The sequence below is a fragment of the Pongo pygmaeus genome, chromosome 2 (genome assembly GCF_028885625.2).
Source record: "Pongo pygmaeus isolate AG05252 chromosome 2, NHGRI_mPonPyg2-v2.0_pri, whole genome shotgun sequence".
Classification (NCBI taxonomy): Eukaryota; Metazoa; Chordata; class Mammalia; order Primates; family Hominidae; genus Pongo; species Pongo pygmaeus.
This window is the reverse complement of record NC_085930.1, coordinates 58,670,955-58,691,964: the sequence shown is the minus strand read 5'-3', so window position 1 is coordinate 58,691,964 and position 21,010 is coordinate 58,670,955. Positions and strand designations below refer to the sequence as shown.

The 21,010-nt window shown below is 45.5% G+C and overlaps 1 protein-coding gene across 3 annotated transcripts in view; it reads left to right on the top strand.

Moving 5' to 3' along the window:
* SLC41A3 (solute carrier family 41 member 3) overlaps positions 1–8,458 on the top strand; it is an 83,520-nt gene extending 75,062 nt beyond the window's left edge. For 2 of the 3 annotated variants that reach the window (XM_054480772.2, XM_054480774.1), the window contains 3 exons: positions 1,444–1,578; positions 5,310–5,458; positions 7,595–8,458. In XM_054480772.2, coding sequence (XP_054336747.1) covers positions 1,444–1,578; positions 5,310–5,458; positions 7,595–7,804 — 494 coding nt within the window. In that variant the 3' untranslated portion in view covers positions 7,805–8,458. The remainder of the gene's footprint in view (positions 1–1,443; positions 1,579–5,309; positions 5,459–7,594) is intronic. The other variant, XM_054480775.2, reaches the window with a different exon arrangement.
* Positions 8,459–21,010: the final 12,552 nt, after the last annotated feature.

Sequence of the window (21,010 nt, the reverse complement as noted above, 5' to 3'; positions counted from 1 at the left end):
CCTATGTGGTTGGCCTCTGCCCCAGAGGTCACTGGTGCACACCTGGCCCAGCTAGGGAGAGTTCTCCATGGCACTGAGCAAGTAGGATGGGGGAATCCCCACGTTCCATCAGCCCGCCCCCGCATCTGCCCCCACAGAAGGAGCGCTCAGCATGGCCTTTGTCAGCTGGGCCATCTGGCCCTGGCAGAGCTTGAAACCTTTTTCATACCCCGTGGGATCCCGGAGCCTCAGCAGGAAGCCCTGGCGTTCCCGGAGACCGCATGTGCTCATGGTTTTCTGGGCCTCATGACTCTGCCTCTAGGGTTCTGTGTTCTGTGCCCTGTCAATCTACACATGACCCCGCTCATCCTGTTTCCCCTAAAGCCACTTGCTCTGGGCACACACCCAAAGCATCTATGAATGTGGGAGTTTGCACTGACAACTGAGCTCCGAGAGAGGGGCTCACCTAGCACCACAAATTGAAATCATGCAGCAGACAACGTCTTTTCTTCAAAGCTGTCAGACTACACAGCCATGAGAGGTGTCCCAGGCATGTCTCCTGCCGCATGCTTGCTTTGCCACCTGCCTGTGATCATCTCTGTCCTCCCCTCGCCTTCCCTTTCTTTTTTTTTTTTTTTTTATTTGAGACAGAGTCTCGCTCTGTCACCCAGGCTGGAGTGCAGTGGTGCGATCTTGGTTCAATGCAATCTCTGACTCCTGGGTTCAAGTGATTCTCCTGCCTCAGCCTCCTGAGTAGCTGGGATTACAGGTGTGCACCACCACGCCCAGCTAATTTTTTTTGTATTTTTAGTAGAGACAGAGTTTCACCATGTTGGTCAGGCTGGTCTCGAACTCCAGACCTCAAATGATCCACCCACCTCAGCCTCCAAAAGTGCTAGGATTACAGGCATGAGCCACCGTGCCCGGCCCCCTCTCATTCTTATCCACTGTTTTCATTCCTCTTCTCTCCTTCCCACCTTGAGTGAAAAAAAAAAAAAAAAAAATCACTTTCATTTTCTCAGATATTCCAGGCTGTAGTCTGGTTCCTGTCAATGCCTGTGGCCTTGAGGTCTGACTTATCCAGACTGCCTTATCACACTGTTCTCAGACCTTTCTATCCACTCTCCCCTCATCCTCACTTTGTCCCTGGATCCCCTCCCTCCCATCCTCGCTCCAGCCAACAAATATTTATTGAGAACCTACTTTACAGCCGCACTCCCCTCACCTTAAGAGATGCCAGCGGTCAAGGTGATGCAGTTACTCCCTGGATACCTCACTCACAAGCTCTGGGCCACCCTGACTTGCTGCCAAACAAGATCTGTGGTCAAGTGGGAGGAAAGGAAAAGATAACGAAATACTGAATTAACCAAAAAAGGCTTCCTGGAGGAAGGGAACTTAAAATAAGGGAGACAACTTAGAGACTGGTGTAAAGAAAGGGAAAACAGATTCCTTTTCTCCTCGTAGGTGTTGGTGGCAATCTGGTGGCCATTCAGACCAGCCGAATCTCAACCTACCTGCACATGTGGAGTGCACCTGGTGTCCTGCCCCTCCAGATGAAGAAATTCTGGCCCAACCCATGTTCTACTTTCTGCACGTCAGGTGGGTGTCATGTCTTTCAGAGGCCATGATAGCCATTTCTTTAAACAAGAAAACATCGGTGTCATTGGAATCTGGTGTTTGTAGCAATGGATGCCTGAAGCCAGGGCTAATCTCGGCACACATCACCTTCAGGGCCCCAGAAATGAGACTCCCTGGCCCTGCCTTTCCTTCATTCCTTCATTCAATTATTTATTGAATGTCTACTGGGCACTAGGTGTTAGGTTAGTGGTGAAACAGGGAGAGCTGATTTCTTGCCCTTGGAGTACACAGTATAGAAGGGCAGATAAACACAAGTGAGTTCGTGATTAAAAATTATGGTGGGTACCGAACAGCGAAAGTGCAGAGTGCAATGAAAAAGAATTAGAGGAAATACACTTGGGATAAGGAAGCTCCTCCCTGAGGACAAGTGGGTGTTGTTGGGAGGAGGAGGGCCAGAGAAGAAGGGGCTTTCAGGGCAGTGGGTGCAGTCTAACAAAGGACCAGAGGCAGGGAGGAGTGTGGCAAGTCTGAAGAACTGAAAGGCCAATGTGGCCTGAGCTGAATGGACAGGAGGGGATGAAGGAGGCTGAGGCCAGAGAGGCCGGAAGGAGGTGATCAGACAGAGCCCTGGAGTTGAGGAAGGAGCCTGGATTCTACTCAGAACCACTGGAAGCTTTTGGAGATGTTGTATCTTTTTGTTGGCTTTGAAAAATTAGATCTTTTTTCCTGTTCCATTGTTTTGGATTTCCTTTCTGTTTTAAGAACTACCTTTAGCCGTCTTTTGGGTTGGCTGCTGGCACATTTCTGAAGGATATTTTCACTGGTTATAATATTCGGTGTTGATAATTGTTTTCAAACACTTGAAAAATGTGCCGCTTCCATCTGATTCCATAACTTATGATGAGAAATCTGCCATTTCAATGTATTTTGCTGTATAGGTATGGTGCCATTTCTCTCTTGCATATTTGAAGACCTTGTCTTTAGTTTCTAGGAGTTGAATTATGATATGTATTGGTATGGACTTCTTGGGGTTTATCCTGTTTGGGGTTTGTTAGGCTCCTTGAACACATGGATTTACATCTTTCGTCAAATCGGAAAATTTAAGCCATCACTTTTTCAGCTGCACTCTCCTTCTTTTTGATATTCTAATGACATGAATGTTAGATCCTCTGTTACAGCCCCACAAGTCCCTGAGACTCTGTTTGGTTTTTGCAAAGTCTATTACTCTCCTTGTTTAGATTGGCTCATTTCTATCACTTTTTTCTCCAAGTTGACTGATCTTTTTTTCCCCTGCCCTCTCCATTCTGTTATTGAGCCTATTCACTGAGTTGTCTGGGACTTTTGGGGGTATTGTATGTGTTTAGTTTTAACATTTCCATTTGGTTCTTCTTTCTTTCTATCTTCTTTTTCTTTTCTGAGACTTTCTATTTCTTTGCTTATACTTTCTATTTTTTTGTTTGTTTCAGGTGTGTTTGTGATTGCATGATGAAGGATTGTTGTAGTGGCTTCATTAGAACGGCTTTCAGGTGATGCTGACGTCTGTGTCATCTCACTCTGCTGTCTGTTGGTTGTCTTTTCTCATCCAGGTTGAGATGTTTCTTGCTTTTGGTAAGATGAGTGATTTTCATTTGAATCCAGACATTTTGGGTATTATGTGACAAGACTTTGGATCATGTTTGAATCTCTGCTTAGCTGGCCTTCTTTGACACTGCACCACTGGGGAGAAGGGATGGACTGCTGCCCAGGTGGGGATGGAAGACTGGGTTCACCATTCAGCCTCTATTGCTATCCTGGGAAAAGAGGAGCACCTTGTTATTGCTGGGCACAGTGCAATCTAGGTTCCTCACTAGGCCTCCTCTGAGACCACCCTGGCTGGGACGGGGAGAGATGCCTTGTTGTTGCTCCCCACATGGCTTCACTGACAAGGTGGGGGCCCCATTAGCACTGGGTAGAGATGAAAGTTCTGAATCTCACCCTGGCAGCCACAGGAGATGATGGTGGTCCCACAAGGCCTTCCTGATGAGGTCAGGGCTGCAGTTTTTCCTGTGGTGTTTGTTGGAATAGAGTAGTTATTGTCTGAAAGTTGTCTGTTTTGCCAGGCTTCCCCTTTCCTGGCCTTTGGCGAAAAAGATCAGACTTCTATGGAGTCTCTTTTTTTGAGACAGGGTCTCACTCTATTGCCCAGGCTGGAGTGCAGTGGCACAATCTGGGCACACTGCAACCTCCACCTCCCTGGTTCAAGCGATTCCCCTGCCTCAGCCTCCCAAGTAGCTGAGATTACAGGTGTGCGCCACCATACCCAACTAATTTTGTATTTTTAGTAGAGACAGGGTTTCACCACGTTGGCCAGGCTGGTCTCGAACTCCTGACCTCAACTGATTGCCTGCCTTGGCCTCCCAAAGTGTTGGGATTACAGGCGTGAGCCACGGCGCCCAGCCTATGGAGGGTTTTTTGTCTATTTGTATCTGCATTTCTTGATGGCTGAGGCCAGGACTCAGTCTTGGATATGTGAGGCAAAGAAAGAAAGACAAAAAGGACAATTCAGGGGACTCACGACCATGTTGTTCATTGCAGCCCAAGGTCCCCAGCCAGCCTTTCAGAATCTGCTTATGTTTGTTTTATATACAATGTTTAGGACTTTCAGTTGTACTTAATGGGAGAAATAGGACGAAGTGTGTCTTCCCCATTTGTTCAGAAGTCAAACTCCCTGTTATATTTTCTAACTTGTTATTTGTATATAGAAAAGCTGTTATTTTCTGTGTTGTACACCTAAACATTTTATTGAATTCTTATTGTTTACATGGTTTTCCTATAGATTTTCTTGAGTTCTTACACCAACTTCTAATAGTAGCTTCTTCCAATCATTTTGCTGCTTCTTTTTGACATTTTTTAAAATAATACTTTTATTCCATGTCTGATTTCTCATCATGAATACATGTTGTTGCTCCTCTGCACTAGCTTTGAACTACATGTGACCTTTTTTCTCCTTTTCTTTATTATTTTAGTGAAATACATATATTAATGCAGAGTCAAATGGAGGCCTACTTTTCATTAGAACTCTATTTCCATTTGAGAAATCAATCATATTCATGTTAGAATTTTAAAAAGTGTTTGTGGTAGGGCCAGGGTCAATCACACTTATTGTAAAGTCTCAAACTCAGAGCATGGGAATCTAAAGGAAACCCGGGGCTCACTGGCACATTGCAGGTGTGCTGACAGGGCCACAGAGGCTGCTGTGAAGAAGGGGCTGCCAGAGGTCCCCTTTTGAGCCAACTGCCCTCCCCAGATCACCAGCGCTGCATTGAGTGAAGCACCGTACCCAAAGCTCTTTTCCTCCTTAAGCCCCTTGTATGTTCTCTTTTCTCTGCTCAAACTCCTGTCCCCCAAATTCAAATCCCAGCTGAAATGTCATCTGCAGGAGCTCATCCCCACTGATACACACTTCCTGCTTTTTGCCCTTCTTTTTACCCTTATTTTCTTTAAAGTACTTGTCACAGTTTGAAATAGACTTTCTTGCTTCTTTTTATTTCTGCTTACTTGATTCTTGTTTCTCTTCTCTAAAATATCAGCTCCACGAGGGAAGGGGGAAGACTGTATCCCCATCTGCCAGAACCTGCTTGCCACAGAGTAGGTGTCCAGTGAACACTTGGGAATAAATGGATGAGTGAGTGTGGATGCCTCACTGAGGACTGTCACATGCCAAAGTGGCTTCGCTTCAGGTCACATGACCTTCTTGGTTCTGTTTCTTTCAGAAATCAATTCCATGTCAGCTCGAGTCCTGCTCTTGCTGGTGGTCCCAGGCCATCTGATTTTCTTCTACATCATCTACCTGGTGGAGGGTCAGTCAGTCATAAGCAGCCAGACCTTTGTGGTGCTCTACCTGCTGGCAGGCCTGATCCAGGTAAGCCTGGCTGCAGCAGCAGAGGTGCGCAGCTGTGTAGTCAGCCAGCAGGCTTGATCTCTTGTCTGAGTGAGAGGCTGAGGGAGGCGGGTGGGGGTGGCTGGACATGTGGGGCACAGTCCTTATCTTCCAGGAGTTGAGTCAACTTGTCAAATACAGAGGCCATTCCACACTGCACACCACATGCTGCATGCTACACACTCCACACCACACAGCGCATCCCACACACTCCACACCACACCACAAACTCCACACCACACACTGTACCCCACACACCACACCACACACTTCACACCACACACTTCACACACACTCCACAACACAGTGCAACCCACACACTTCACACTACACACTCCACACCACACACTCCATACCACACAGCATATCCCACACACTCCACACCACACACTCCACACCACACAGTGCATCCCACACACCCCACACCACACAATCCACACCACACACTCCACACCACACAGCACATTCCACACACTCCACACCACACAGCGCATCTCACACACTCCACACTCCACACCACACAGCGCATCCCACACACTCCACACCACACACTCCACACCACACAGCGCATCCCACACACTCCACACCACACACTCCACACCACAGTGCATCCCACACACTCCACACCACACAATCCACACCACACAGTGCATCCCACACTCCACACCACACATTCCACACCACACACCACACCACACGGCGCATCCCACACACTCCACACCACACACTCCACACCACACGGCGCATCCCACACACTCCACACCACACACTCCACACCACACGGCGCATCCCACACACTCCACACCACACAGCGTATCCCACACACTTCACACCACACACTCCACACCACACAGCACATCCCAGACACTACACATCACACACTGCACACTTCACACCACACAGCACATCCCACACACTCCACACCACACAGCGCATCCCACACACTTCACACCACACACTCCACACCACACAGTGCACGCCACACACACTACACACTGCATGTCACACACACTACACACTGCATGTCACAGTGCATGCCACACGCATGCTACAGAGTGTGTGCTGCATGCTACACGCTATACAGCTTACGCTACTTACTACACTGCATACTACACATTTCATCTTGCACATCACCCCTCACATTATATACTGCATGCTAGACACGGCACACAACATGCCACACACTGCATGCAGCACGTTCATCATCACAGGATAAGAGGAGCAGCCCTGAGGATGAAGCATGTTCCCATGGAACAGGCTGAGGAGTGGTCCAGCTATCCACTGCCTCCCCAGCAGTGGGTGGGCAGGGCCAGGCCCCTGCAGGGGCTGCTGCTGCAAGGCATGCGTAGACATTGATCAGGGCTGGACAGCAGTGAGCATGGTGAAGGAGATGTTGGGCAGGTATTCAGCACACTGTCTGCCTAGACTGCAGCGGGCTGATGGTCCCCAGTGGGTCTGGGGCCTTTGCAGGGAGCACTGTGGGCACTGGAGGGCAATTCTATGGGTGTGGTGCTGGTACTGGCACTTTCTCATCTCCCCGAGTTTATGGCATTTGTAATTGTGGTATGTTCCTGACCTTAAAGGGTAGGATTAGGGAAATCCCAGAAGTTGTCCTGAGCAGCAGCAGCTCATGACTCTGGTTGGGGAGAAGGAAGGAGCTGGGGTTAGCCTGGACAAGGGACTGAGGAGCCATGAGACCTGAGCAGGCTTGTGTAGACTACCCCATGGCACCTTCAGGAAGGGCTGACTGTCCTAACCCCCAGGGGAGAAGGGCTCAGGCAAACCCAAATGGACATCTCGGCAAAGTCCCATGAGTGGAGCCTATCGCAGCAGAGAGAGCCCCAGCTGGTGAGTGGCAGTGGGTCTGACTGGCCCTTCAGGGTGCCAGAAGCAGGGCCCACCAGAGGGAGGCTAGGTAAGTACAGATGAGGGTCAACTCTCTAGCCACTGCTTGAGCTCAGAGCTGGGCTTCAGACCCCAAGAGAAGCTGGATGAAGGAGGCTGGCTGGGGTTGACATGTCCACCTTGGTGTCTCTCCTTAAGCCTCAGCTAGTGCTTCCTGCCTGTACTTGACTTTCTGACTTGGTCTTCTTTTGTGTCTCTTTGCCCTTCTGACAGGTGACAATCCTGCTGTACCTGGCAGAAGTGTTGGTTCGGCTGACTTGGCACCAGGCCCTGGATCCTGACAACCACTGCATCCCCTACCTTACAGGGCTGGGGGACCTGCTCGGTACTGGCCTCCTGGCACTCTGCTTTTTCACTGACTGGCTACTGAAGAGCAAAGCAGAGCTGGGTGGCATCTCAGAACTGGCATCTGGACCTCCCTAACTGGGCCCGCTGGTCCCATTTGCTCATTAGAATTTCCTCTCACATCAGTGGGGTACAGAATTCAGTTTCTCCCTTGCCAGGTCCTTGGGATGGTTGACCCCTGCCTTTGCAGTAGCCTTTTGAGTCTGCTAAGGTAGCTCTCACACACCTCGGCTCTGGGGTTGATACCTGAGCCCGCAATAGAACCCTGAAATCAAGAGCATGGCTTGAGTGTGTGAATATGATGTGTGCACATGCTTAATGAGCATGTGAGTGTGCACACGTTTGTGGAGAGGAGGGTGTTCTGGCCTGAGAAGCTAAAGAAGAGGCATGTCCAGTAAGCTTTGCAGGGTGTTTGCTCTTTTCCATGCCCATGCAACCCAGATTGGGGTGGAGCAGGAAGGAGCTCTTTTCTGTTCCCAAGACTCAGGACTCTTGAGCTGTGGCTTACTTGCTGTCTTCACCAGGTTCAAGCTCCGTGGGCCACACTGCTGCTGTGCCAAGAAGGTGTACAGCCTCCCCAGGATGGGGCCTTGTACAACCCTTCATCTGCACTCAACATTTAATCGTGTCCTTGCTGTCTTTTTATTTTCCTTTTTGTTTGTTAGCAAAAACCTCTGTTTAGATTTCAATAATCAGAGAAGTGTAAAATAAAACAGATTACATTGTACTTGATCCTTTATGTCTTTAAAGATAGTTAATGCAACCCTGAGGCTTGGGGTATATAAACAACAAAAGCATCTGGCATTTCTCTAGTGCAGTGTTTCTCAAAGTGGTCTTCAGCCTAGAAACATCAATGTCACCAGAAAACTTGTTAGAAGTGCAAATTATTATCCCTCACCCCCTGGCCTGACCAGCCAAATCAGCATTTCTTGGGAGTAGAGCCCGCTATATGGGTTCCACAAGCCCTCCAGGTTTCTCATGCACACCCACGTTTGAGAACTACTACTCGAGAACATCATCTTTAAAAAATGTATGATCATTTCCTGTCTCTTATTAACTCATGAGGACAACTGTAGCCGTGCTTGGACCTGAGGATTATTATCTTCATGTGGTAAAACAGACATCTATTCATGTATTCAACAAATGTTGATATAGAACCTCTTGTATCAATGTTCTAGAAGGAAGGACATGGTACATTAACTGGAGTAATTCAGCAGACTTTAAGGAAGGCACAGTTTATAGGTGCATGGGGACTAGAAGAAGGGGTGAAGCATCCTGGGGCCAGGCACTACCAGACATTCACCTGTCCTGGAGAATAGTTGGGATTGCGGTTTCCTGAGATGCATGGGGATCTCTAATAAAGAGACACAGCTACATCAGCTTGTGGCCTGGCAGAGAAAGCCAGGGAAATAAATATCCCAATCTCATTCTCTGTCCACCCTATTATCTCCTGCAAGTGTCTCCCATTGGCCAACCCAACCAGAAGTTCAATGACTGGGGAGCCACTTGACGATCCACAGAGGTTTCAGCCTCCTGGGGCACAGAGCCAGGGGAGGCTGGGGATAGATCTGGAGAGGCAACTGGAGAATATTCAGCACAACTGTATGCCAAGCTCCAGGCTAGATACTGGGGACACACTTGTGGGCAAAGCACTCATCATCCCTGGTTCAAGTCCCTACTAGGAGAGATAGTCAACATCACACAAGTATTGAAAGTCCAGCTCTGATAAGTCCTGCAAAAGACAAGCATGTGATGCTATTGAAGCATGTAATGAGAGCTAAGATCTATCGAGCACCTTCTGTGTGTCTGGCTGTATTCTAAGCATTTGACCTGTAAACTCTGATAACCTCACAATAAGTGATGCAGTACATACCACTCCCATTTGTAGATGACTGAAGCATTGTGAGGCTTCTTAACGTTACCAAGGCCCTATGGCTAGTGAGTGGTGGACTGATTTGAACAGACATTTGGGCTCAGACCCAAGCGATGTGTGTGCTAAAGAGGTTTGACCAACACAGTGTTACAAGATCCTTGAGGTGTTGCTTTTCCAGCCAGAAACCTCTGTGGCCAGTGGTGCCTTTGCCTGAGTTTTGCTCAGGCCCGCTGGGCTTGTTCTGTCCACTCAGCCTGGCAGGCTGCGCTCAGCTCACGCTACCAGCCTGGGATCCCACACTTGCCAAGGGTGAGCCAGGCATGGAGTAATGAGGGGTATGGGAGCGAGTGAGCATGAGGTCCAACCACTGCACACAGCCAGGCACTCCCTGCTGTGGCAGGGCAGGCAGCTCCAGGCACTGGCACAGGCGCCGGCTCCGTGCAAGGCTGCAACTGGATCAGATGTACCACAAGCAGCTTCCACTGCGGTCACCTACATCTGGACAAGGGGAACATGGTGGTGCCCAGAAGCTTGGAGACACCAGGAACCACAGAGCCCCAAAGAGGGCATCACAGCTCTGGCCTGGGGAGCTCCAAGGTCTGGGCTCCCAGAATGGCTACAGCTCTTCTCTCCTTCTCATCGCCTGCAACATGGCAAGTGGGGGGCATGTTTCAGCCCTGTTTGTATTACAGCTGTTTGAGTCTTGCCATTCAGCGTGTCCCAAGTTCTTGTCCTGCCTCCAGGAGGAATGAGGTATGCAGACAACTGGAGGGTGAGCAAGACAGAGGGGAGCTTCACCAAGTGACAAAACAGCTCTCAGGAGACCCGGAGTGGGTAGCTGTTTTCCACAGGCAGGTCGTCCCAACAAGCGTGAGTCTGCCTGAGTCCAGGGTTTTTAATGGGCACATAAGGGAGGAAGTGCATGCTGATTGGTCCATGAGTGTCCATGAGAGGTCCATGAGTGGCCTGGAAAAAGCACCATTAAGTTCTCACTCCGGGCTGCCAACTCCACCCTGAACTGGCAGCTCAGTCCCCAGGCTTCAGGCCATTCCTGGATCGAAGTGGGGGTTTCAACAAGACCCCACCCCTTTCTGCCCAGGAACCTGTCTGCCTCCTGCTACCGACATGCTGTCCATGGTGCCCAGGCTGTTTGTGTCAAAGGGCACCTGCAGGCCTGTGCCAAGCTGCCCCTAACCACCTCCCAGCCTCCCTCCCAAAGGAGGGGACCCAAAGTTGGCACCCAAAGTCCAGAGAGGGGTGAGGCAGTGGTGGGGCTGGCATGTCAGTGCCGTCCTGAGTGCACACAAATTCGGCCGGGTCATGACAGCATCTGGGCTTGGCTTCCACTTTGCTCTGAAATTATAGTGGGTGCCAGGAGTAGGGAGAGGCCAGGGAGCCTGCAGGGGCAGGGGGGCTTCTGGGGCCCTGAGAGCACAGGGATGCCTGGGTCCAGAGCCACAGCTGGGTGGCTGCAGCTGTGCCCAGGAGCGCAGGGCTCCTGCCCCACTAATTAAATAGGGCACGGGGCCCTCGCCTGTTCCTGGCACCTGCCGGCCCCATGGAGTGTGCAAACCCAGCCGTGTCTCCCCCACTGCAGCTGGCATATTCACATCCGCTGCTCCAGATGGGCCGCCTCTGCCATCAACTCCCCCCTCTGAAGAGATACATCTGCCATTAGGATAGGGACAATGACTGTTCTTAACTGCTTAATGTTGACAAAGGCATTGTTTTGGGAAAAGTTGCAGTCAGAGATTCTCTCAGAGGCCTATCTAGGGTCCCCAGTTAAACGGAGCCACTGTCCGAGGCTCCCTTTGAATGACCATTTGGACTTTGATGGCCTGAAGGTAAGAAGAGACAAACCAGGTTATTAGAAGACATGGATCAAAATGAAACAAGGGGGTAGGGACAGCTCAAAAATCCTGAGGCTGCTAACACACCCAGATAACTGGTGGCTATAGTTGTATATATAGGTGGCTAAGATTTGGGTGCATGGGGTGTGACTCTAGTTAGCTCCTTTTGTCTTACTTTCCCCAAAAAGGAAACTTCTGGGTTATGGGCACTCCATTTACCCAGATGATGATCTGGCACGATTTGCAGGATAATTGCCCAGAATTAGAATACTGGTCCAGATTTTTACATTACTCATCCCTTTTGTATCTTCTGAGCCGCAGCCAGAGTTCAAGTTCAAAGTCATGAGAATATGGGCCTTAACGTGACAGGGATGTTAAATAGAAATGAGAAGTAGATCCGAATTAGTGTCAAGGTGAAAATTGAAGTAAAATTCAAGCACAGTTTCAAGGTCTAAGTCAAGTTAAAGGTTAAGATAAGTTCTAGGAAATTTCAAGCTGGAATTTCAGTCAGGAGCAATATAAAGGTTAAGGTCAAAGGCCAAGGTCTAAATCAAGCTCAAGTTCAAATCAGAGCTACACTTGCTCTGCATGTGAAGTGGTCTAAGGGTTTTCATCAAAATCAAGGAGAAATTTAAGGTACCGGTCAACTTCAAGTGTGCACATAAGGCTACATCTGGTAGATGGTAATAATAAAAGGATAGGAAGAAAGTCTTAACTGGTCAATAAAAGATCAAAATCAGTGCCAAAGTCAAAGTCAAGATTATATTCAACTTTGCAATTAGTGCTGTATATGATCTGGTTATTGTCCAAAAACAGGATGAGTGTTAGAACTACAGCAAAGCTCAAGGTCAAGATTAGTGTCAAGTTAAAGATCAAGTTCCAAATTTGTGCTAGACATGGCCTAGACATAAGGTGGGAAACAGGATTTTGTTTGAGTTGAGATCAAGTCAAGGTCAAGGTAAAATTTAAAGTCAGCATCAAAGGGAAGATCAACACCAATGTCATATAAAAATCAAAATTGAAATAATCAAGGCCAAGTTCAAGTAAATGTGAAAGGAATGTCATCTAGATGGTGGAGAATGAGTGTACAAAGAGTGATTGTCAAGTACACAAAATTTAGTGTCACAGAAGTTAGATGAGAGAACAAATATGCAAAAAGTGATTGCTGGATTACACAGTAAGTGTACATGAGTGGAGGTTCAATAGCACCTAGTAAGTTCGACAGGATTTGCTGAATGACACAGTGAGTGTGCAAAGCGTGAAAGTTGTAAGGTGCTGAATGAGTTTAATTTTTTTATTATTATACTTTAAGTTCTAGGGTACATGTGCACAACATGCAGATTTGTTACTTAGGTATACATGTGCCATGTTTGTTTGCTGCACCCATTAACTCGTCATTTACATTAGATATTTCTCGTAATGCTATCCCTCCCCCTGCCCCCCACCCCATGACAGGCCCCCGTGTGTGATGTTCCCCGCCCTGTGTCCAAGTGTTCTCATTGTTCAATTCCCACCTATAAGTGAGAACGTGCGGTGTTTGGTTTTCTGTCCTTGTGATAGTTTGCTGAGAATGATGGTTTCCAGCTTCATCCATATCCCTGCAAAGGGGTGGTGGTGCATGCCCATAGTCCCAGCTACTAGGGAGGCTAAGGTGGGAGAATCACTTGAGCCCAGGAGGTAGAGGCTGCAGTGAGCCATGAGTGTGCCACTGCACTCCAGCCTGGGTGACAGAGCAAGATCCTGTCTTAAAAAATATATATAGCCATTGTGACTAGTGGGAGATGGTATCTCACTGTGGTTCTGATACGTATTTCTCTAATGATTAGTAATGTACATTTTTTCATATGCTTGTTGACCACGTGTATATATTCTGACAAGTATCTGTTCATGTCATTCGCCAATTTGTTTATTTAAATTCCTTATAGATTCCAGATATTAGACCTTTGTGGAATGTATACTTTGCAAATATTTTCTTCCATTCTGAAGGTTCTCTGTTTACTCTGTTGATAGTTTGTTTTGCTGTGCAGAAGCTCTTTAGTTTAATTAGGTCGCATTTGTCAACTGCTGTTTTTGTTGCAGTTGCTTTTGGCATCTTTGTCATAAAATCTTTGCCAGGTCATATGCCCAGAATGGTATGTCCTAGGTTATCTTCCAGTGTTTTATCGTTTTAGGTTCTACAGTTAAGCCTTCAACCCCCATCTCCAATTGATTTTTTTATATAGTGTAAGAAAAGGGTCCAGTTTCAATCTTCTGCATATGACTAGCCAGTTGTACCAGCACCACTTATTAAATAGAGTCCTTTCCCCATTGCTTGTTCTTGTCAACGTTGTGAAAGATCAGTTGACAGATCCTGTCATCATGATGTTAGCTGCTTATTTTGCAGACTTGTTTATGTGGTTGCTCTGTAGTGTCATTGGTCTATGTACTTCACTGTGGTTTTGTAGTGGCTGGTAATGGTTATTCCTTTCCATATTTACTGCTTCCTTCAGGAGCTCTTGTAAGGTAGGTCTGGTGGTAACAAATTCTCTCAGGATTTGCTTGTCTGAAAAGGATCTTATTTCTCATTTGCTTATGAAGCTTAGTTTGGCTGACTATGAAATTCTGGGTTGAAATTTCTTTTTTATTATTATACTTTCAGTTCTGGGATACATGTGCAGAACGTGCAGGTTTGTTACATAGGTATACACGTGTGATAGTGGTTTGCTGCACTCATCAACTTGTCATCTACATTAGGTATTTCTCCTAATGCTATCCCTCCCCTAACTCCCCACCCCTGACAGGCACCGGTGTGTGATATTCCCCTCCCTCTGTCCATGTGTTCTCATTGTTCAACTCTCACTTATGAGTGAGAACATGTGGTGTTTGGTTTTGTTCTTGTGTTTGCTGAGAATGATGGTTTCCAGCTTCATCCATGTCCCCACAAAGGACATGAACTCATCCTTTTTCATGGCTGCACAGTATTCCATGGTGTATATGTGCCACATTTTCTTTATCCAGTCTATCTCTGATAGGCATCTGGCTTGGTTCCAAGTCTTTGCTATTGTGAACAGTGCTGCAATAAACATTATGTGTGCATGTGTCTTTATAGTAGAATGATTTATAATCCTTTGGATATATACCCAGTAATGGTATTGCTGGGTCAAATGGTATTTCTGGTTCTAGATCCTTGAGGAATTGCCACACTGTCTTCCACAATGGTTGAACTAATTTACACTCCCACCAACAGTGTAAAAGCATTCCTGTTTCTCCACATCCTCTCCAGCATCTGTTGTTTCCTGACTTTTTAATGATTGCCATTCTAACTGGCATGAGATGGTATCTCACTGTGGTTTTCGTTTGCATTACTCTAATGACCAGTGATGATGACCTTTTTTTCATATGTTTGTTGGCCAAATAAATGTCTTCTTTTGAAAAATGTCTGTTCATATCCTTTGCCCACTTTTTGATGGGGTTGTTTTTTTTCTTGTAAATTTAAGTTCTTTGTAGATTCTGGATATTAGCCCTTTGTCAGATGGACAGATTGCAAAAATTTTCTCCCATTCTGTAGGCTGCCTGTTCACTTTGATGATAGTTTATTTTGCTGTGCAGAAGCTCTTTAGTTTAATTAGATCCCATTTGTCTATTTTGGCTTTTGTTGCCATTGCTTTTGGTGTTTTAGACATGAAGTCTTTGCCCATGCATATGTCCTGAATGGTATTGCCTAGGTTTTCTTCTAGGGTTTTTATGGTTTTAGGTCTTAGGTTTAAGTCTTTAATCCATCTTGAGTTAATTTTTGTATAAGATGTAAGGAAAGGGTCCAGTTTCAGTTTTCTGCATATGGCTGGCCAGTTTTCCTGACACCATTTATTAAATAGGGTATCCTTTCCCCATTGCTTTTGTCAGGGTTGTGAAAGATCAGATGGTTGTAGATGTGTGGCATTATTTCTGAGGTCTCTGTTCTGTTCCGTTGGTCTATGTATCTGTTTTAGTACCAGTACCATGCTGTTTTGGTTACTGTAGCCTTATGGTATAGTTTGAAGTCAGGTAGCATGATGCCTCCAGCTTTGTTCTTTTTGCTTAGGATTGTCTTGGCTATACGGGCTCTTTTGGTTCCATATGAAATTTAAAGACGTTTTTTCTAATTCTGTGAAGAAAGTCAATGGTTGCTTGATGAGGAGAGCATTGACTCTATAAATTACTTTGGGCAGTATGGCCATTTTCACAATATTGATTCTGCCTATCCATGAGCATGGAATGTTCTTCCATTTGTGTCCTCTCTTATTTCCTTGAGCAGTGGTTTGTAGTTCTCCTTGAAGAAGTCCTTCACAGCCCTTGTAAGTTGTATTCCTAGGTATTTTATTCTCTTTGTAGCAGATGTGAATGGGAGTTCACTCATGATTTGGCTCTCTATTTGTCTGTTATTGGTGTATAGGAATGCTTTTGATTTTTGCACACTGATTTTGTATCCTGAGACTGCTGAAGTTGCTTATCAGCTTAAGGAGATTTGGGGCTGAGACTATGGGGTTTTCTAAATATACAATCATGTCGTCTGCAAACAGAAAACTTGACGTCCTCTCTTTCTATTTGAATACACTTTATTTCTTTCTCTTCCTTGATTGCCCTGGCCAGAACTTCCAATACTATGTTGAATAGGAGTGGTGAGAGAGGGCATCCTTGTCTTGTGCTGGTTTTCAAAGGGAATGCTTCCAGTTTTTGCCCATTCAGTATGATATTGGCTGTGGGTTTGTCATCAATAACTCTCATTATTTTGAGATACATTCCCCATCAATACCTAGTTTATTAAGAGTTTTTAGCATGAAGGGGTGTTGAATTTTATCAAAGGTCTTTTCTGCATCTATTGAGATAATCATGTGGTTTCTGTCATTGGTTCTTTTATGTGATGGATTACATTTATTGATTTGCATATGTTGAACCACGCTTGCATCCCAAAGATGAAGCCAACTTGATAGTAGTGGCTAAGTTTTTTGATGTGCTGCTGGATTCAGTTTGCCAGTATTTTATTGAGGATTTTCGCATTGATACTCATCAGGGATATTGGCCTGAAATTTTTTTTTTGTTGTGTCTCTGCCAGGTTTTGGTATCAGGATGATGCTGGCCTTATAAAATGAGTTAGGGAGGAGTCCCTCTTTTTCTATTGTTTGAAATAGTTTCAGAAGAAATGGTGCCAGCTCCTCTTTGTGCCTGTGGTAGAAATCAGCTGTGAATCTGTCTGATCCTGGGCTTTTTTTGATTGGCAGGCTATTAAATAATAAAATAAAAACTTGTTATTGGTCTATTCAGGGATTCAACTTCTTCCTGGTTTAGTCTTGGGAGGGTGTATGTGTCCAGGAATGTATCCATTTCCTCTAGACTTTCTAGTTTATTTGCATAGAGGTGTTTATAATATTCTCTGATGGTAGTTTGTATTTCTGTGGGATCAGTGGTGATATCTCCTTTATCATTTTTTATTGTGTCTATTTGATTCTTCCCTCTTTTATTGTGTCTATTTGATTCTTCCCTACCAGTCTATTTTGTTGATCTTTTCAAAAAAACCACCTCCTGGATTCATTTTTTAAAGGGTTTTTTGTGTCTCTATCTCCTTCAATTCTGCTCTGATCTTAGTTATTTCTTGTCTTCTGCTAGCTTTTGAATTTGTTTGCTCTTGTTCCTCTAGCTCTTTTAATTGTGATGTTAGGGTGTCAATTTTAGATCTTTCCTGCTTTCTCTTGTGGGCATTTAGTGCTATAAATTTCCCTTTAAACACTGCCTTAGCTGTGTCTCAGAGATTCTGGTATGTTGTGACTTTGTTCTCAGTGGTTTCAAAGAACTTATTTATTTCTGCCTTAATTTCATTATTTCCTAGTAGTCATTCAGGAGCAGGTTGTTCAGTTTCCATGCAGTTGTGTGGTTTTGAGTGAGTTTCTTAATCCTGAGTTCTAATTTGATTGCACTGTGGTCTGAGAGACTGTTATGATTTCCATTCTTTTGCATTTGCTGAGGAGTGTTTTACTTCCAATTATGTGGTCAATTTTAGAATTAGTGTGATGTGGTGCTGAGAAGAATGTATATTCTGCTGACTTGGGATGGAGAGTTCTGTAGATGTCTATTAGGTATGCTTCTTCCAGAGATGAGTTCAAGTCCTGAATATCCTTGTTAATTTTCTGTCTCATTGATCTAATATTGACAGTGGGGTGTTAAAGTCTCCCACTATTATTGTGTGGGAGTCTAAGTCTCTTTGTAGGTCTCTAAGAACTTGCTTTATGAATCTTGTGCTCCTGTACTGAGTACATATTTATTTAGGATAGTTAGCCCTTCTTTGTCTTTTTTGATCTTTGCTGGTTTAAAGTCTGTTTTATCAGAGACTATGATTGCAACCCGTGCTTTTTGGTTTTTTGGTTTTTTTTTGTTTTTTTGCTTTCCATTTGCTTGGTAAAGATTCCTCCATCCCTTTATTTTGAGCCTATGTGTGTCTTTGCATGTGAGATGGGTCTCCTGATACAACACACCGATGGGTCTTGACTGTTTATCCAATTTGCCAGTCTGTGTCTCTTAACTGGGGCATTTAGTCCATTTACATTTAAGGTTACTATTGTTATGTGCGAATCTGATCCTGTCATTATGATGCTAGGTGGTTATTTTGTCCATTAGTTGATGCAGTTTCTTCATAGTGTTGATGGTCTTTACAATTTGGTATGTTTTTACAGTGGCTGTTATCTGTTGTACCTTACCATATTTAGTGCTCCCTTCAGGAGCTCTTGTAGGGCAGGCCTGGTGGTGACAAAATCTCTCAGCATTTGCTTGTCTGTAAACAATTTTATTTCTTCTACATTTATGAAGCTTAGTTTGGCTGGATATGAAATTCTGGGTTGAAAATTCTTTAAGAATGTTGAACACTGGCCCCCACTGTCTTCTGGCTTGTAGGGTTCCTGCAGAGAGATCCGCTGTTGGTCTGATGGGCTTCCCTTTGTGGGTAACCTGACCTTTCTCTCTAGCTGCCCTTAATATTTTTTCCTTCATTTCAACCTTGGTGAATCTGACAATTATGTGTCTTGGGTTGCTCTTCTCAAAGAGTATCTTTGTGGTGTTCTCTGTATTTCCTGAAATTGAATGTTGGCCTGTCTTGCTAGGTTGGGGAAGTTCTCCTGTAATATCCTGAAGAGTGTTTTCCAGCTTGGTTCCATTCTCCCCATCACTTTCAGGTAGATCAATCAAACATAGATTTGGTCTTTTCACATAGTCCCATATTTCTTGGAGGCTTTGTTTTGCCTTTTTATTCTTTTTTCTCTAATCTTGTCTTCTCACTTTATTTCATTAAGTTGATCTTCAATCTCTGATATCCTTTCTTCTGCTTGATTGATTCGGCTATTGACACTTGTGTATGCTTCAGGAAGTTCTTGTGCTGTGTTTTTCAGCTCCATCAGGTCGCTTATGTTCTTCTCTAAACTGGTTATTCTAGTTAGCAATTTGTCTAACCTTTTTTCAAGGTTCTTAGCTTCCTTTGCACTGGGTTAGAACATGGTCCTTTAGCTCGCAGGAGTTTGTTGTTACCCACCTTCTGAAGCCTACTTCTGTCAGTTTGTCAAACTCATTCTCCATCCAGTTTTGTTCCCTTGCTGGTGAGAAGTTGTGATCCTTTGGAGGAGAAGAGGCATTCTGGTTTTTGGTATTTTCAGCCTTTTTGCACTGATTTCTCCCCATCTTTGTGGATTTATCTATCTTTGATCTTTGATGTTGGTGACCTTTGGATGGGGTCTCTGAGTGGACGTGCTCTTCCTTTCTGTTTGTTAGTTTTCCTTTTAACAGTCAGGCCCCTCTGCTACAGGTCTGCTGGAGTTTGCTGGAGGTCCACTCCAGACCGTTTGCCTGGGTATCACCAGCAGAGGCTGCAGAACAGCAAAGATTGTTGCCTGTTCTTTCCTCTGGAAGCTTCGTCCAGGGAGGCACCTGCCAGATGCCAGCCAGAGCTTTCCTGTATGAGGTGTTTGTCAGCCCCTACTGGGAGGTGTCTCCCAGTCAGGATACGTGGGGGTCAGGGACCCACTTGAGGAGGCAGTATGACCCTTAGCAGAGCTCGAACGCTGTGTTGGGAGATCCACTGCTCTCTTCACAGCCATCTGGCAGAAACATTTAAGTCTGCTGAAATTGCGCCTACAGGCACTCCTTTCCCCAGGTGCTCTGGCCCAGGGAGATGGGAGTTTTATCTAAAAGTCCCTGACTGGGGCTGCTGCCTTTTTTTCAGAGATGCCCTGCCCAGAGAGGGCAAATCTGGCAGTCTGGCCACAGCAGCCTTGCTCAGCTGCAGTGGGCTCTGCCCAGTTCGAACTTCCCAGTGGCTTTGTTTACACTGTGAGAGTAAAACCGCCTACTCAAGCCTCAGCAATGGTGGATGCCCCTCCCCGCACCAAGTTCGAGTGTCCCAGGTTGATCTCTGACTGCTGCTATGCTGGCAGCGAGAACTTCAAGCCAGTGGATCTTAGTTTGCTGGGCTCCATGGGGATGGGACCACAGAGCCAGACCACTTGGCTCCCTGGCTTCAGCCCCCTTTCCAGGGGAGTGAATGGTTTTGTCTCACTGTCTCACTGGCATTCCAGGCACCACTGGGGTATGGAAAAAGAAAAAAAAAAACCTCGTGCAGCTATTTCGGTGTCTGCCTAAATGGCCACCCAGTTTTATGCTTAAAACCCAGGGCCCCGGTGGGGTAGGCACTGGAGGGAATCTCCTGGTCTGCAGGTTGTGAAGACCGTTAGGAAAAGTGCAGTATCTGGGCCAGAGTGCACAGTTCCTCAGGTTCAGTCCCTTACAGCTTCTCTTGGGTAGGGGAGAAAATTCCCCGACCCCTGGCACTTCCAGGGTGAAGCAACACCCCACCCTGCTTCGGCTTGCCCTCCATGGGCTGCACCCACTGTCCAACCAGTCCCAATGAGATGAACCAGGTACCTCAGTTGGAAATGCAAACATCATCCACCTTCTGCATTCATCTCGCTGGGAGCTGCAGACTGGAGCTGTTCCTATTCAGCCATCTTGCCAGCAATCTGATGTCATTTTTTTCTTTTATTCATCTTCTCAAACTGAAACTCTGTACCAATCAAACAATACCTTTCCATCCCCTCTTCTCCCTGACCCTAACAACTACCATCCTAGTTTCTATGAATTTGACTACTCTAGAAACTTTATATAACTGGAATAATACAATATTTGTCCTTTTGTGACTGGCTTATTTCACTTAGCATAATGTCTTCAAGCTTCATCTATACTGTAGCGTATGTCAAAATGTTTCTTCCTTTTTGAGGCCAAATAATATTCCATTGTATGTATGCACCATATTATTCACTGTTTTAAGTAATGTGACATATCCTAAAAATCCACAATTATAATTTAATTAATATATTAAATTTATTTTATGTAGTGTCAAGCAAACAACACATATATTTGTTCCTTAAGTCTACTTAAGGTGAAAAAGAAATTGAGATATTTTATACCAGAAGTAACTACTACACTAAGTTCAGACTATATTAATCCCCTAAACATGTTCTATAGTCCCAAATTCTTTGAAACATACAAGTTAATTCAAGATACAGAACA